Raw genomic sequence first — 17814 nt, 5'->3', positions numbered from 1 at the left:
AAAAGCCAATGACTCAAAGAGAGAGCGACAGATGCACACCACCCAGTAGGAGCAGAAAGCCAGTCATGAGTACCGTCTTTGACGTTTTGAGGGATTTAAACAATTTGAGACCCGTCAGCGCTGAAACGCCCTCACCCTACCGTGAATCCAGATTTCTGGACTAATCCTTTAATGCGGATACACGACAGACCTGCGGATTCATCGGCAGATGTTTCTCTCCTTCCGTCCTGCACTTGGCCCTCTGACACGCCTGGCGTCGGGTCGCAGGCGCTTATTCACGATTATTGACGCCGATTATTCAGTTTGACAAACTGAAAGAGGGGCGCGGTCGCCGCGGTGTGGACCGGGATGAGCGGGCGCTTATTCCTCCCCCGTGGCATTACGAACAGACGGCGGGGACCACTGACTAGGATACTGGAAGAGCCTCAGGCTAAAGAAAACCCCCACGAACTTCATTAAAGCAGACCCCTTGGACAAATGCATTTCGTTGGAGACTAATTCTCCGGCAGCGACGCCAGGTAGGGTGAATACAGCTGAATACGAAAAAGAAAACTGAGCTGTTTCTGCTGCGGCTCGCCTCTTCCGCACCGGCGCGACCGAGAAGTTTTCCGGGCTCATTCCTCTCACGTGTGGGAGGCGGGGTGTCGTCCCGGGGGGGGGGGGGGGCGTGACGCAGGCAGCGCGGCAGCCAATCCGGGCGCCGCACCCGCCGCGCGGCGAGCAGCACTAGAGTCGCTGTTCCTTCAGCACCACGGAGAGCTGCTGCCGGCGTGAGCTCTACTCCGCCAGCACCTGTGCGGGAACTTTTCCTTGAGCCCAAAAGAGGATACATTACCGTCTCTGAGTTCGGGGAGCACCCACCCCAGAGTAAGAACACTCTTGGCATCTCTTTCTGCTGCCATGAAACCATTTCTCTTGTACAATACGAATTGAAGTTTTAAGCCGCTGACACTTATCTCGTATCTTTTAGCCTGGTGGGTTTTTATTCGTATTATTATCGCCAACAGCGCTTTAATTGTATATTATTAAGTGCTTCAAACGGCCCGTTTCAATGTTTGATTTGCTTCAGCTCCGCTTGGATTCTGGAAACACGTAGCAGAGACGCATTTCCGTGTTTTTCTTGAAGATCTTTTTTTTTTTTTTACAAATTTCAAACTCTTAAACAGTTATTTGGGTGGTACTGTGTATATCTGTTTTAAAACAGATGTTTTTTTCTCTCTGAGACGCCTATGGTTCAGTGGATCTGCTGTTAAGATTTCCTCGCCCTCAGCCTGAAACCCACAGTCGCCGTCCTGCTCGCAGGCATGCTCGCCTTCCTCGCTGGGATCCTGTGCTTTGTCGCGCTCGGGGGAGGCCGGGCGAGCCGAGCCCAGGACACCACAGGCACCCGCTTTGTCTGCACCTCCATCCCCGTAGGCGCTGACCCCAGCTGCCCGCTGCCCCCCGTGTCCATGCACAGCCCCGGCGCCCAGGAGGAAGAGCTGAAGAGCACCGTCATGCAGCTCCGGGAGACCATCCTGCAGCAGAAGGAGACCATCGGCAGCCAGCGGGACACCATCAAGGAGCTGACGGGCAAGCTGTCCCGCTGCGAGCCGGCCGCCCAGGGCCCCCTGCTGGACAGCCGGCTCGGCGGCCAGGGCGCGTGGAGGAAGGACTTCAACAAGAACACGATGGGGGACCTCCCGCGGGACCCCGCCGAGACCATCGACCACCTCGGCAAGACGGTGCAGAGCCTGAAGGACCGGCTGGAGAGCCTGGAGGTAAGGAGGCGCGACCCGCAGGCTGGACCCTCGGCAGGCTCAGGCCATGCCGAGAGGGTTGATCTAGTGGCTCTGAGATCACGGCAAGGCTGTCGCTGTTACTCCCGGTCAGTGTGTGTGTGTGTGTGTGTGGGGGGGGGGGACCCTTCTCTTCTCCGCTGCCAAGGACTGGATAAAGCGAACCCGGCTCGGGGCGCGTAGAATTTGCCCGGAAAGCTGCCGCTCAGCGCGGTGTCGGTTGTCATGTTCTGGGTCGCCAGTCGTGTCTGGTGTGGTCCTCAGCGAGCGCGGGGGGACTTCCAATGTGAATGTGAACTAGTCCCCAGCCGTGACAAGGCTGGACTCGCGGTGAGAGGAGCAGGCAGCGCACAACGCTGTCCGGACCCTTTGGGTTTTAAAAGCGATGTACAGTACGTGGTCAAATGTGGTTTATTTTGATTGCACCCCCGACGTTTCATTCGAATTTCTCTCCGTGTCGTGCTGAACTAGGGCCGTATGCACGGTACAGTACGACAGCGTTGGAAGCGCACATGGACAGTTTTTAAATAACCCAGATTCTAATCCCTACCTCGTCCTTAATAGGCTTTGGCTCCAGAAATACATTTATCTCCTTTCCTTGTGCTTTGCAGAGCTCTAATCACAGGCAAAACCTTTGTTGAGAGAACACTCGACGAAGACTCTTTTGTTTATATAAGAGTAGCATTACTGTGCAACAAACAGTGAAGCGGAATCAAGTATCCGCTCTTTTCCTTTTACTGATCAGGTTGAATTGTGAGCGCCTTTGATGTGCGAAGGCATTACCACCAGATCCTGTGGGTATACTGTATAAAACTGTAATAGTCAAACAAAAAAGACGTGAAACATGTCGGGAAAATGCGTATCACGGATATTACAACTCCAGCGCGTCTTGAAATTCGCGAAATGAATAGCTGTTTTGCAAGGTTACCACAGTTATAGTCACAATTAGCATCCTGTGATTGTTACCATCTCAGATTTACGTCACGCTACTCTGGGTCGAAGGATTAATGTAATGACTCCTGTAAGAATCTCCTTACCTGCCTATCCGTCTTCAAACTAATTACTAACAGATCTAGACCCCAGTCCTGCCCGCCCCAGAGAATAGAGAGATTCCATTTTTCTGCGGGACATTAACCTGCGTTTTCAGTGAAGACTTCATTCAGATTGTTTGCTTTACAGATTAGGCTATTTGGCCCATGTAGCCTACTTGTTTGATTGATCTAAGGATCTCATCCAGGTATTTGATTTAAAAAAAGCCAGGGTACTGGTTTCAATAACATGGGTGGGTAGCTTGCTCCATGCTCCCACAACCCTTGGTGTAAAGATGTATCTCTTTATCTCAGTGGTAGGTAGTCCACATAGTTTCCACTAGTGTTTCACTGCATTCTAAAAAAGACAGTTACTGTATATACATTGGTATAATATATTTAATACATTATGTCCTGTATATATACATCTTATAGAGAATGGTATTTAACATAGCACTGTAAAATGCAGACCTATTTTATCTAACATATGTTTGATAAACATTTTGTCAAACCTACCAACTGTTTAACAAAGTAGACTATCAATATCCTCAGCTAGTAATGGTTCCTCATTTCTAGTCTCTGATTTGACATTACTGTAGGTCATGGCTGCTGTTTATTCTAAACTAAGACATATGAATGAAACTTTCTAGTGTTCAGGAGGCCCAGATGAGATTAATTTAAAGCTAAACTATTGATCAACAGGATAAAATGTGTGCCTCTTACTGGGTGTGTGATGAGAGCAAATGGGCAGTAATTGCTTTTCTGGGAATGACTGGTTATTGCAACAGATCAGCAGGAGAATGTGCTGGCAGTCCTGCTTTTGTGAGAGAGAGCAGCTTTCTTTTACATTCCCTGTGTTCCCTGCTCTATGTAAGCAGCTTCCGAGCAGCCATGAAACCTGTGTGCTGAAGGGCAACTGAGAATGCTTCGAATGTGGTTAACGGTTGCCTTTAAGCCTTTCCTGCTCGTGAAAGAACGGAAACTCACAGGACACCCGAAGAAAAAAGGGCTTTTTAATGTTTTCCCAGGGGGTGCTGAGGAAGAGGCAATCAATTTAACATCAGTTCTGCAAACAGAACTGGTTTCTTTCCTGTGGCATTTCCACATTTGTGCCAGCTTTGAGGGCCCAGATTCTGGTTGGGTCTCAGACTGTTATAGATTTTCTTTGAAGGGCGGTGCAAGGCTGGAGCAACACCATGCAGCAGAAAGAGGACACAAGTAAACCAATTCCCTTCCTTTATGATGTGACCGATCTTTTGATCTGATCGGCAATGCTTAAGGATGAGCAAGCTTGAGGTTGGACTCACACTTGCAAGTCTCTTTTTGAAGTATTTCACAGAGCTAAATAATGCTTCTCACAGTAAATTAAACAGAAGTAGCTCAAGGGGGGAGCTGCGTCTGCATGCGAAGGCTGCAAAGGAACAAGTGAAGGTTTATTCCTGCTGAAAAGAGAAGAAATGAAACAATATTCTGGCTGAGGAGACGTCTCTGGGTGTGCGCCACCCTCCTTTCTTCTCTTTTCAGCATAAATTAAACAGAAGACCTGGGTATGTCATTGTATTTCACACAAATGCCTTCAGCTTCCTGTAGAAGTTCAGCGTGACCGTGTGCTCCAGTGAAGTGTCCTGGGGGAATGCGTGTAGCCTTGTGAAGCAGACTCGACTCGCCTTCTCCTGCCTCTCCCCCAGCAGCAGCAGATGCGAGTCAACGTCTCGGGTGCATCTTTTCCCAACGAGCTCCGTGACCTGCTCCAGAGGAGGCTCGGGGACTTGGAGAACCAGCTTCTGAGCAAGGTGGCCGAGCTGGAGGACGAGAAGTCCTTGCTGTACAACGAGACGGCGGCCCACCGCCAGAGAACAGAGAGCACACTCAAGTCCCTGATCGGGAGGATCGACGAGCTGGAGAAAGGTGAACACCCCCTTCTCTCACCACCCGCCTGCCTGTGTCCTGTGGTCACTCCTAGAGCTGGGATCGAGGTTAACGTGGGGGTGTTAGGAAGGGGCTTGACCTGCTCAGGCTTTTGAAAGGCCAGGGGCAAGCTGGAGTCTCATGGAGTGGCTATGGGCTGAAAGGAGAGCCCAGTACTGCAGGGTGCAAGGCCTCACCCTCACCAGGCCCTGCTGCTGGGACCGTTGATTGGCATTTCCTTTGCTACACAGTGAATGGAATTCATGCGCAATCATGCTTTTAAAATTGCTGTCTTCAAGCCAATGTTTGAGCAGGTGAAGACTCAGCTTCGGTATTGTGTTAGTTTCAGGTGAGTATCACCCCAAGGTGATGCAACAGGGGGCAAAAAAACATTTCCCAGCTGCAGCTCCCATGAAGCCATGTCTTAGAGTCTCTGTTTTAAGCCTGACTATAAAAGGAAATCATTGAATCGGCCCATTTGCAATGCATTAGATAGGGAACATACAGGACCATTGACTTAATGAAAGATCAGAAAATAGTGCATTTTTGAATTCCATTGATTGATAGATGCAGTTATTGCAACTGAGCTGTTCTGTAGCTTTTGTCTCCAAACAGTTTCTTACAAATACCTTAGAGATGGCACACTGGCACACTGCCAGATACTATCATGCAGAATACAATTATAGGTCTGTAGAATACAAACACAGGCTTGTGGATTTGTTTTCTACCGAAGCCAGAGTGTGAGTCATGAATTCCAGAAATGTGCATTAAGAAATGTATTGAATTAACAAAGCAGTGTGTGATTGGGATGAAGAGAAGACCTTGATTTGATTGTTTGATTCTGTATTTTATCATGTTCCTTGAAAAGCTTTCAAATATTTTTCCATTTGCTGCTGGATTTAACTAAGTTCAGTGCCCAAAGGCGTTAGTGTCCCTCCGTTGTTTCCCTACAAGCAAGCTGCTATCTATACTGTATTTCGACTTCTCACAGAATGTTTAATGGCAAATGATGATTTATGAGAGTTATATGATCATTGCACTGCCACATTACAGGCCATGTGTGAAAAGGACATTTCGTGTATTTGAGATTTAAATGACTCATAAATCACATGGTCTCAATCGATACTCGTTTCTTGAGATATATAAGCCACATAGATTGGGTGAAAAGGTCTAGTTAACAACTGAATCAAGATGAATCAGGTTTTGGATTTGCAACACAAAGAATAAGAAACATTAAAAGCATCATTAATAGAGTTTTGTGACCTATTGCAGTGAAGCAGAAACCACAAGGTTTGGGATGAACACAAATACAAGGGTGAATAAAATAAATGAACATGTATGATGATGTTTTCTGAGTGATTTAAAGAAAGAACATCAGACTGTACATTCTGCTTTTTCAGCAGATTACCTTCCTTAAAAAGACTACAACTACAAAAGCCTTCAGCAACCCAGGATACAGTGTAGCACAGCGATAGACTGCTCCTGCACGCTGGTTTCTTACTCGATTTAATTTGCTCTTGTACAGCAGAACCCTCCTCCATGCAGTGTTTTCTCTCTTCAGCAGAAAGATTGCTGCGATCCCTTTAAATCTCTGGGCAATTTTTGCTTTCTGTTTCTGACACAATCCAAAAATTCACCTACTCCGCCAGAGGAGAATATATTCATCCCTTCTTTTACAGTGCTGTCAAATACTCCAGAGTAAACTAACAAAGCCTTAAGCTTGATGGCTGAAATAATACACTGAGTATCTTAGTTTGTTAGTGCACGTGGAGCAGGACGAAGCAGTAAGTGCTGCTGCCTCACTCACCAGAGTCCTGGGCTTGGTTCTGGCTGGCTGTGTGGAGTCTGCATGTCTGGCATGAGTGCCCCGCACTCACATGGCCTTTGTCTGGGTGATCTGCTCTCCTCCCAAGAGCACGCTGTTGGTTTGACTGGCCGTTGGGAGCTGAGCTGTTGTCCATGGGCCCACAGAGGGCTGGCGTCCAGTCTCGAGGTGTGTCCGGCGCCTCAGGGACGGCGCTCTCTGGGACAGGCAGCGTCCCCTTGCTGATTCATTGAGCCTTTGTAAAACATCATGGTCAAACAATCATCTCTGCGATAGCGAGTATCTTTTTCTGCTTCCGAGTGCCTGTGCCAGGGCAGTGACCCTGTGTGGTGCGCTTGCAGGTAACAGCAGGTTCAAGTCCCCAGAGGCCTTCAAGGTGTCCCTGCCTCTGCGCACCAACTACCTGTACGGGCGGATCAAGAAGAGCCTGCCGGAGCTGTACGCCTTCACCGTGTGCATGTGGCTGAAGTCCAGCGCCAGCCCCGGCATCGGGACGCCCTTCTCCTACGGCGTGCCGGGGCAGGCCAACGAGATCGTGCTCATCGAGTGGGGCAACAACCCCATAGAGCTGCTCATCAACGACAAGGTAAGCTGCCGTTCCCACGGCGACGCTGGGGCTGGGGCGGGGCGGTCCAGAGAGGACTTTTCAACAGGACACCCAGCACCCTCCGGCTGAGGAAGCTAGTGCTCAGGCATGTGCTGCGTGGTGATGTTGTTCCACGCTTACTGGCGTGTGTTTTTGAAACACGAATGCGAGGATTTACCTGGAGGCTGGCAACCACATGTTATTGCATTCATGGTGAAAGCAATGCCTGTCATGCCTTGGCCTGACTTGTGCAGCTTCGTGGGATGTTCCTGCCTCATCCTGGCAGCTGAACCGCTCCCGTGGATGGAGAACATGAGAGTTCAGCGACTCCATCAACTGATTATAGCCTCACTGCATGGGTGTCTTGTATCATTGCTTTTTCTTGCAAACTGGGAAATTAGAACTGAATCCACCCATGGAAACAGCTGAAGATGAAACCCAGAGTGACCCCCTTAAAGAGGAACCAGGAACTGAAGTGCAGGAGTAATACTGAAGATCATTTTTCAGATTATTATATACACATTTGAACCATAGAAAAAAATTATAGGACAGTTTATATACTAGGGCTATTTTCCTGTGCTTGTCCTGGCAAAAGAGAGAAAGAGTGTGTTCTGCTCCTCATAGAAACTGAAAGAGGCAAATACTTTGTTTTAAAGGCTGGGGAGAAGGAGAAACACAGACAGCCTGACCTGAACCGGGAGAGCTGTGCTGGGGGCTCATCTGCTCACTAGCAGTGAGAGCACCCCTGTCTGGGTTCGCTCGGCACAAGCCTGGGGGTCTCCAGGCACTGCGCTGCACGAGATCCGTGCACAGCTTCCACATGATCTCTCAATAATTCATCACAAGAAACATCTACACAGTTGGGATAGATTAGTGTTCTTGTTTTGTTTTTTTCATGTTTTTTTAATGCGTGGGGGGGGGGGGTTGAAAACTTAATTTTGAGAAGTAAAGCAATTTTTGTGTTTTTTAGTGTTCAATACGATGCTGCATGGTTTAATTAAAGGATTTTTATAGCTGTCTACTCAACCTCGTTTTTGTTGTGAATCAATAAGCCTCTTTTAAAGCTTAAGAATACAGGCTGTGTTGCCATCATTTTGGAGTCAATAATTCACTAGTTTCTGGAATTGTAATGGGAGTTTTGTGAAGTCTCCTGGGCTCCTCCAGTCCGGGGTGTGCAGGGGCAATGTGCTGTTTGATGTGGGCAAACAAGAAGGAGGGCAAGAGGATCGAACTACCTTTTCACTCGGAGACTAGAACAATATTCTGTATAGTGAGTGAGCGCTCGGCAGCAGACCCTTCAACCCACTGAGTCAGTGGGTTTACAGCCTTATTTCCAATGGTCCGACAATGTCACCCAGATCTTACCTGGAAGATCCCAGGAGGTCCACCTTAATGATGAGGCTTAATAGTTTGTTACAGACATCCGTGTCTCTTCCCACAAAGCAATGTCTAAATGCACTTGTTCTAGTCCTAGAGAGTGTGTTTTGTTGCTGAGCCTGAAGTAATTGATTTGACTTCTGTAATTACCTTTCAGAGATCTGGTCGCATGAGTCAAATTGCCTCATCCTCTCCTCTGTTTGAAAACGAACACATTTGAGTTCCCATCCATGCAACGGGCTGTGCATGACACCCTTCCACATGCCTGTGTCAAGACCGCACTGTTCTTCTGCCTGGTGCTCTTGCGGTGGAGTCGGGCTCTCACATACTCTGTGTGATCTGCAGGTGGCTCAGCTCCCTCTGTCAGTCAGCGATGGCAGGTGGCACCACATCTGCATCACCTGGACAACCAGAGACGGGCTGTGGGAAGCCTACCAGGATGGAGAGATGCTGGGCTCCGGGGAGAATCTGGCCCCCTGGCACCCAATTAAGCCTGGAGGAGTCATTATCCTGGGCCAGGAGCAGGTGAGCAAACACTCGCTGTCCCCTGTGCCGCGGAGATGATAAGATCACAGTACCATCTTCTCACGCGATGTGTATCTCTTCATCGTCTATCTCTCTAACCTCCACATGGTGAAATATTAATGCAACACAACATAATCTACTGACTGCTGTTGCCTGCTTCTATCATGGGCTGTGCTGCTCGTAATAAAAAGTCAGGTCAGGGGAGGCTATTTATAAATGAAGCACAGGTTTAGACTGTTTCTACAAGGCGGTGGTGGGAATAAAAGTCTGGAAACGTGTTGGAGAATACAATTAGTAGCACGCTGCTCTCTGTACTCTGTTGCGCTTTTGCCTGTGAAAAATGTAAGTACTTCCCCAAGTCATCTAGCATCAGGAATTGCCTTTTGATGCTGTAGTTAGTTAGGACCTGAAATGTGAATCTTATTGGAAACATCAACATAGAACCACAAAGAGCAAAACCTTCATGATACTGATTAACAGGGAAACCACAATGTTATAGAAATAATTATGGATCCGTTTCCTTCGGTCACCCCACAGGACACTGTAGGAGGGAGGTTCGATGCCACACAGGCCTTTGTGGGGGAGCTGAGCCAGTTCAACATGTGGGACCGTGTCCTGCGACCGCTGGACATCGTAAGCATGGCCAACTGCTCCTCCTACATGCCCGGCAACATCATCCCCTGGGTCGACAACATCGTCGAAGTGTACGGTGGCGCCACCAAGTGGGCACTGGAGATGTGCGAAGACCGGCTTTTTGATTCATAACTCTGTTGCAGTCTTTGAACAGACGCCCCCCTCTCCTTTTCCCCTCCTAAGCATCGAGAGACAATCCTCCCGAAGACACCTCATTTAAGACGAGAACTTGGACCTGGTGTTTGGGTAACTGGGTAGGCCAAGGGGTAGAGTAAGGGTTTCACTGTGTTTATACATACCAGCATACTTTCTTATCAAAAGCCAGATGAATTTGACACAAAATCAGTCTGAACATTTACATGAACTTCATTCTTCTTTTTCATTTTTTTGGTACGCTGGCTTTTCATTTGTGATGGATTGGAAAAAATGGTGCCACTGGAGAATATATTTTCATTTTCAAACGTCTGTTTAAGAGAAAGGTTTTCTGTGTGTTTTTGCTGTTTTTCAGCAGACCGTGTGAAAACAGGAAGGCAATGGATTTTGTCTTTAGACACGCATAGTTTTTTGTACCTACAGGGTTTTGTATAATAATATTGCACCATATTACAGTTTAATGTCTGCACAAGCAAATACAGTATTCTGTACACAACCGAGGCAAGACCACAGGACAGGATTAGAATTTGTTCTACACTGTGTTGTGCTTTTCTACTCTAAGTCTAGACATCCATATATTTTCATAGAACAAAAACAACAAATGCGTGAATTTCTAGTGAAAAACAGCAAAAATGCAGATGAAATGGAGTATAAACGTACCACTGCAGTTGAGATATCCGTCACTGGCCCCTCTTGCAGAAACCTGGTCAATGTGGCGAGAGGTCCGAGCGCGGTGGTCTTCGGCTTCAGGGGGCCCAGTTAACTCCGCTGCTCCGACTCCGAAGCCCCAGGGCTGCAGATCCACATTCGGAGCTCGCCCCTCTTCCCCACCCAGCGGGACGTTCGAGCTGTGCCTCAGTAGTGTTACTGCTGGCTGTTCGTGGCGGAAGACAGTAAAACCCTCTGAGAGCTTGCTGCTTATATCATTTTGCATTTTTTAAAAAGGTTTCAAATCCCCTCTCTTGGTGTTGTCCAGTTTTTTTTGCAACTCCTGTGCTGATGTTTAGGTGTATATTATCCATCTTTTAAGAGAGGTTTGGAATGCCAAATGTGAACATTTCTATCCTTTTAAATATTTCTATCCCGTCTGTATACGTCTGATACAGTACGATCCCCATCCTCTCTCCATGTGCCGTTCAGAGCTATCCTGGGTGGTTTAGAACGGGACGGGCTGAACAGAACGAATGTCGCAGCTCAGGAATCCTGGGACAAGACAGGCTGGATGCCAAGTGAAATGCCTTACTTGATGATTTAAAGAAACTGGGCTCATATCCAGGACAGTTGCGCTTTCTTAAGTGGTTAGTTACGCCCCACACGCATGCAATTGTTAAGAGTGCTGTAGCACAGAATCATATGAGATGTTAGGCTTTAACACATGCTGTGTTTTCGAGATATAGTCTGTTTCTGTAACATCCTTCTCCTGCTACTAATTTGAACACATGCATGAGCTCATTTCTGCATTAGGACTATAAAGACAAAGAGGCTCGGTCACTGCCTGAAGGATTTCTTCATTCATGCAGCTACAGAGGTGTAAAGGGTCACTGACTGCAGAGCTGCTCTGAGTTTGCGGTGAAGGCTGAGGTGTCTGCTTCACGACAGTGCAGCTACTCTCCACTGCTGGCATCAGTATGCAAGCCACCGGGACCCCAGAGCTGCACCTCCACAAGGAAACACAGGGTGCTCTAGCCTGCAGAGCTCTGCTTAGGGTCCAGGGGGTGACTACACTCCTATGAGTCAAAATTATCTGCGGTTAATAAGGAAGAAATCTATTTTTTTTTTCCTTTTTAGGACACTTAGGTTCTGTGGTTTAAATCTCCTGATCTGATGCCAAATTAGTTTAACATACAAACACTGTTACAAATCATATCTTCTTTGTTATCTAGTATGAAGACCTAGTATCTAGATCAGCGCTAGACATCCAGTTTGCATAGTAGATCAGGGCGAATTCTCAAGCCTTTGGCTGCAGTGTCTTATGAGAATTCTGGTACATACTGTACGTACATTTTCAAATCTCAGTCTTTTTACTCTTGCAGGAAAAACTTTGTTCGGAAATAACCAGTGGAGTCCATTTTATGGCATAAAACCATGTTTCTGCACACTGTGTAAAATATAATGGTCTTAATGTACCTGTGTAAAAACCCCTTCCCCATCTTGATATTTGCACATTATTACCTCTTTTTGCAAATAAAACAAAAAAGGGCATATATAATTTATATATATCTAGGAAAAGTACTAGTTTTCCACAATACCAAATAAATATTAAAAACATTTTAAAGTGTAACTATTGAAAATATAATTAGAGTAATATATCACTATCCATGAGTTTAGCAAATATATTTACAGAAGCAGCTGTTAGTTAGAACCAGGAAAATGATGATCTTTCCTGTACATGTTCTTTGAACCTCTGTTTTTAAATTTTATATGTGTATTATTTTTTCAGAAAACAAGCATCAAAGAGATGTGGAAATTTACTGAGCTGTATCTGCGCAGGCCTGTAAAAGGGTGACATGATTTTAAATAAAGAATACCAGCGATAGTCGTGTTTGTTAGACTAATGGCCTTTTTCATGAGCACGAAGTGCCAAATAAGAAGTTCCCGGTGTCGGTAAAGTAAACCTTTTCTTCTGCCAATGGGGGAAGTGAGACGGCTGTGGAGGAAGGACACAGAAAGAACGCAAAACTCATTCAGCTTTTGTTGAGGTTATTTTGTTTCTTCACGTGCTGTGTCTGTTGCTCGTTTCTTGACGCTGTGAATCGTGTTCTTGAGACTCATTGTGCTTGGTTGAGATGCTTAAGGATGTTGTTTTACAGGCTCTACAATTACCTGTGCAATATGTCCTCTGAAGTAAAGGCATAGCTTTTTCTTCTCCACCCATCCATTAAAGGCAAGATTAAAAAAAACCCAACAGTGTCCTTCTTTATTAGTCTATATGTAATCAAAAACGATGGTTCTCGTTGATCTGCAGTGTGTGATGGGCCCTGGCCTTGGATTCACTTGCCCATTGCTTTGTGGCCAGCTTACTGAACTGAAGATGGGAAACTTATAACCAGCAGCAATATCAGCCTGCAGCTCCCAGCTGGCAGCTCAGTGGAGCTCAGCAGTGTGAGCCTGGCCAGTACCTGGAGGGGAGACTCCTGGGAGAGCTGAGGCTGCTGCTGGAAGAGGTGTTAGTGGAACCAGTAGGGGGTGCTCACCCTGCGGTCTGTGTGGGGCCTAATGTCCTAGTATAGTGATGGGGACACTATACTGTAAAAAAAGTTTTGTCGACCTTTGCAAAAGATGTAAAACCAACGTCCTGACTATCCATGGTCAGTAAAAAGCCCAGGGCATTTCTTGATAAGAATAGAGGTGCTACCCCAGCGTCCTGGTCAAATTTCCCCCTGTCCTTTACCAATCCTGGCCTCCTAATAATCTCCATCTCTGAACTGGCTTCATCACTCTATTTTCCTGGAATCAGTACCAGTAAAGCATGTCCAGGAAAACTCTATATAAGTGTAAGGAATGATTAAAAGTTATCTGTGTTGTATGATCGCAGCCCAGTAGCACGAGATCAATGCGTGTGTCAATGAGAGCTCTACAGGGGAGGGTGGGAGCTCTGAGAAGCAGGCTGTGTAAACAGTACTGATGGTGGTTAGGCGATGATGAAAGGGAAATGGCACCATGACACGCGCAGGTTGCGCATAGAAAAGCCTCCAATTTGTTTGGAAACTATGTTGATAGTTCTCATGATTCCTTTTGGAACCCCCCCCCCAGCATGCTGGAGAACGAGCAGTGCTTTATTTAATTACTGTCAGACTGCCAAGGCACCAGACTGAGCCACAGGTCAGACTGCGCTCATTAACCAATCGCTGCAGCCATCCAGTCTCTTCCCTTCGCGACAGCGATTCACGTATGAAAAGAGAGGCGAGGACACATGGGCTCTCGATACTGCAGTCAAGCACTGTGAGCACTGACAAAGAAGCTTGAGAAACAAAACGCTGACGTCTTGAAGAAAAACTGAAACTTGAGAATCCAGAACAACGTGTGCTACAGTCAGCAAGAGAACACACAGCAATAACATCAATGTTAGTAACGGCAAGAGAGCAGCGCTTTGGCGTTGAGAAACTGTCACTTTGCTTGTGCTGATGATTCTTATTGACCACTCATACTGGAAATAGTATATTTATGGTGCCACGATCAACAAACACCACAGTTCTGAGCACTACTACAGTACGTGACGATACAGCTGGTCCTCTGCTCCATGCTTCAAGCTGCTAGCTGGGAGGTCTGAGCTTCCTCTCCACTGGTCTGGTATGACTCTTGGACAATCAGCCAGAAGAGGAGTGGAGCCCCAGTATCTCCAGTTCCAGTGAGCGACTGAATGGAGTTTACTGCTCTAGTTGGGGAATAAGGGGTAGTGACTGCAGCCACATGCAATCTGCCTGTGCTGTTGTGTCATCTGTTCATCATTTCCACAAGCTAAGAACACTACACTATACATCAGCTCCCTCTCTCCTTCACATTCACCACCTCTGCCTCTGCCTGTGAAGCTGCCCCTCGCTGACCCCTCACTCTGCAGAGGGTGGTCCTAACCTCCTCGTCCTCTGGCCAAGACGAACCCTACCATGACCAATTCCTCAAACATTTTCAATACAGTTCATTCTTGGGTGCTGTTGTTCCTAGCAAATGGGTAGCTGGGAATGTCATTGCACACAGTTGCTGAGCTTTTCTGGGCATGAATCAGGATGCATACATGCACCAGCAATACGAGAATATTGCTTCAGGTTATTTTAGAAAGTCACATTAACTCAGCCAGAGCAGCCGTCTCTGGTCAGACTCAGCCAAGCAGTTGAGACTGAGCTACAGTAGATAAAGAGGATGTGTGTGTGAGAGAGCGAGAGTGTGTTTACGAGGCAGGGAGAGACAGAGAGAAGGAGATTTAGTAAAAGGTCAAAGGTTTTGGCAGCTTGAAAATGTGCATCATTGAAGGTGTTTAAATACCCTGCTACAGTGGGCCACAGAGCTGATGACGACACTAATCCTACACGGGCAGCTGCTACCCTCCTGATCCAGGCCTGGAATATTCCTCTCAAACCGCCCTGCTCCCAGGCTGCAGTCCTGACTGCTGTCAAGATCTAAATTGGGAAACAGAAGCAGCCCTGCATGACGTCACAGCGCTTATCCAGGGTGTGTAGTGTCCTTCGTCACCTGGCCAGCTTGAACACAGTCCACACACCACCCAGACAGGGTCTGTGGTTACCATAGCACGTCTAAGATCCTAATTAAAATAAGATTATCAGATTTTTTTAATACCTTCACGTTCCAAATGGGATTGAGGATAAAGTCACCTGATGCAAATCGAATTAATTTTTTGATGAATGAGGCTGGTGATTCAGTTTTGTGGACAATGCTGGATTGGACAAGCCGCTTACTCAACAAAGCAAATTCTCATAAAGGGCCCTCTAAACCAATCCAGACCCACTGCATTATACCTCCTTCTGGCATGTGAGTTTTAATTTGTTTAATGCTTTTGAATGAGTTTTTTGCAAACTGGAAAAAAAAGCAAACAAATCTGAATGTTTTCCAACAAGCTAGCCTGGTACTGTGGAAAATTCCACACTGGCAGGCAGACAGGATGGCGTCACAGGGTTAAGAAAGATCTGAAAAGCACATACCGCATGAAGACGAACTCCTTGTGCTTTGGCACCTGTTGGGTTGAAGGTTACTGTTGGAAGTGTGCTCTGCTGAAACACTACTTCCCGAGACTGAACTGTATCTGCACCCTGGAGTAAACGGGTGAATTGTGGCTTTGGAATCGGGCCAAGAAACGGACTGAACAGAAAGTCCTACTGTACACTGACGGGCTGAAGCAACTCCACTTACTCACTAGAGAACATTACAATGGGGCCTCATCTAACTACGTAAAAACCTCAGCAGTGAGGAAGTCGAGCCAACAGATTCAATGTCTACGATGGACTATTTTAGAATGAACAGTGAAACAAGTAGAAACTCGGCGCAAGATTGTTACACAAAGGGCTGTGGGAGTCTGGAACGTCTCTTCCTCTTGCGCCTGTTGCTTGTTCCTGAACTACACAAGGAAAGTAGCAGATGGATGGATGGAAACTTGGCGTCTTTAACCCAAGGATTGTGGGCTGAAAATTACTACAAAAAAAAACTTAACTTTTGAATTTTATCCCAATTCCCAAAGCTACAACGATGACATGGCTTTGAAATTAAACACAGCTCTGAGACACAGCTGACAGCTGTCCTCCCTGTCACAGAGCCTGGAAACGTCCTAACTGGCAGCTCAACTTGGTTCATAAACGTTCCATTTTCCCCCCCATGTTTTTTTTTTAAAGAGGTGATAATAAAATAATAAAGAGGTGTAAAGGCTTGCAGTCTGTGGCCACGGTTCTCCCACAGCACAATGTGACACCTGGAAAGCAAGGCTTCCCATCTTTGAAGCTAAAAAGTTTAAAACAGCCTGGGGGGTTTCCAGTCTGTCTCCAGAGCAGAGGATGGCGAGAGGCTGTGCTGACCGAGCCGCACAAGGAGCTCTGCCTGCCTGAGCACACAGACACTCTCTCCGCTTTCCCACAGCCATTCCCTTCCCAGCGCTGTGCCCTGCCGCCGGGCCTCTCAGGGCAGCCGCTGACACGCTGGGGACGTACAGGAGCTGGGAGCCAGGGCAGTACTCCGCCTGGCTGTGGAGGCGCACCTGGCTGTTAAACTACCTTTTTCCGTCCTTTGTTTTTCTACAGCCGTCTCCCTGCACAACTGTGGCACAACTCTAAAAAAGCTGTTCCTCCTGTAGGAATCGGGAGCACCACGCAGGGAGCGCTCTGAAGGTTCTCCCTATTTCTGGGCTCACTGACAGATCCTGGAAGACGTCTCATCTCGTTCAGGAGCTCAGCAGGCCGGCCTTGTTGTTCAGCATGTCTTCTGAACGTGCACTTCAGCATCAGAGTGAGGAATGAGAACAAACACTGCCTATTGGCTACAAAGTGCCCTAAAACCATGGCCAGGGCCAAGAGACGTACTGAAGGCAGTGCAGCCCGATAGGAACCGCAGGGATCTGTGATCTGACTCACCTTCTGCTGAAACGTGCCTGGTGCCACATGGAGACTGAAAGGCAAGACCGAATTGAAACAGACCAAATGGGGTGTGAACAGCTGACAGCTCCCCATCTTCCCGGTGTGAAGGTCACCTTCCTCAAGTCAGGGATTTAACCAACAGCCCCTGGGTTTTCAACAATTTCAAGACTCCAATACCGTTAATTTTTGGGCTCGAGTACAAAAGTACTACAGGACATACGTGACATTCATCTACAGCAGTGCAGACCTATTTTTAATAAAGAAAAAACAGAAGAGAAAACCGTAAAATTGAAAACCTGTTGCAACAGGATTTGGGATCAGATGAAAATGTAATCTCTCCACACTGGGCTTTACTGAGCTGTTCCGATTACAAAACTAAGAGCTTTGGAACAAAAACATTAGCTCCCACACATACAGTAGCAGCACAGCATTTCTTTGCTATAATAACAAACAGCATAATTAATTAATGCTCGGCATCTGTCTTTCAAATTAAATGGTGCAGTTAATAGCATGATTAGGATTGCCTTTTAATCAGACTTTTTGGTTTCCTCATGCTCTCTGCTGACTAACCTTAAAGCTGTGGAAGTTTTTCAGCTTCCCCATCAATTACAATCTCTGTACCTTATTAGTGCTACTTTACATCATCGAAGGAGCAGCTAACTTACAAACTCCTTCTTGACCTGGACAGCTTCTTGGGTTTAGGCGTTTATCTACGAAACACCAGTCGTAGGTTCCTCATCTCTCACTAAGGCAGTAAAATCCCCATTGGTTGGTCATTCAGTGGCTCTGGGTTCAGGAACTGTGTTGATCTGCTCTGGCACTCTCTCCCAGTCTGTGTTCAGAAAGCTGAAATTCCAGACTCCTAAAATCTGAACTGGGAACCTGCACTCTTGTGTTGCTGGGTGTACTTTGCTCATGAGCTTTGTTT

At 46.9% G+C, this 17814-nt stretch overlaps 1 protein-coding gene across 2 annotated transcripts; it reads left to right on the top strand.

The window, feature by feature from the left end:
• Nucleotides 1-489: 489 nt before the first annotated feature.
• Nucleotides 490-12713, top strand: LOC148818268 (neuronal pentraxin-2-like). Of its 2 annotated transcripts, none has more exons than XM_088937009.1 (5): nucleotides 490-1760; nucleotides 4495-4714; nucleotides 6881-7125; nucleotides 8848-9027; nucleotides 9565-12713. In XM_088937009.1, the coding sequence occupies exons 1-5, from the start codon at nucleotides 1305-1307 to the stop codon at nucleotides 9790-9792; spliced, it is 1329 nt and encodes a 442-aa protein (XP_088793135.1). In that variant the 5' UTR covers nucleotides 490-1304; the 3' UTR covers nucleotides 9793-12713. The 2 variants fall into 2 exon arrangements, with proteins under 2 accessions (XP_088793135.1, XP_088793136.1); XM_088937010.1 differs by having other exon boundaries at nucleotides 763-1760; nucleotides 4498-4714.
• Nucleotides 12714-17814: the final 5101 nt, after the last annotated feature.

This window comes from Atractosteus spatula, chromosome 18 (assembly GCF_055471065.1).
Source record: "Atractosteus spatula isolate fAtrSpa1 chromosome 18, fAtrSpa1.hap1, whole genome shotgun sequence".
Classification (NCBI taxonomy): domain Eukaryota; kingdom Metazoa; phylum Chordata; class Actinopteri; order Semionotiformes; family Lepisosteidae; genus Atractosteus; species Atractosteus spatula.
The sequence above is the reverse complement of the archived record's forward strand: the minus strand, read 5'-3'. Positions and strand labels throughout refer to the sequence as shown.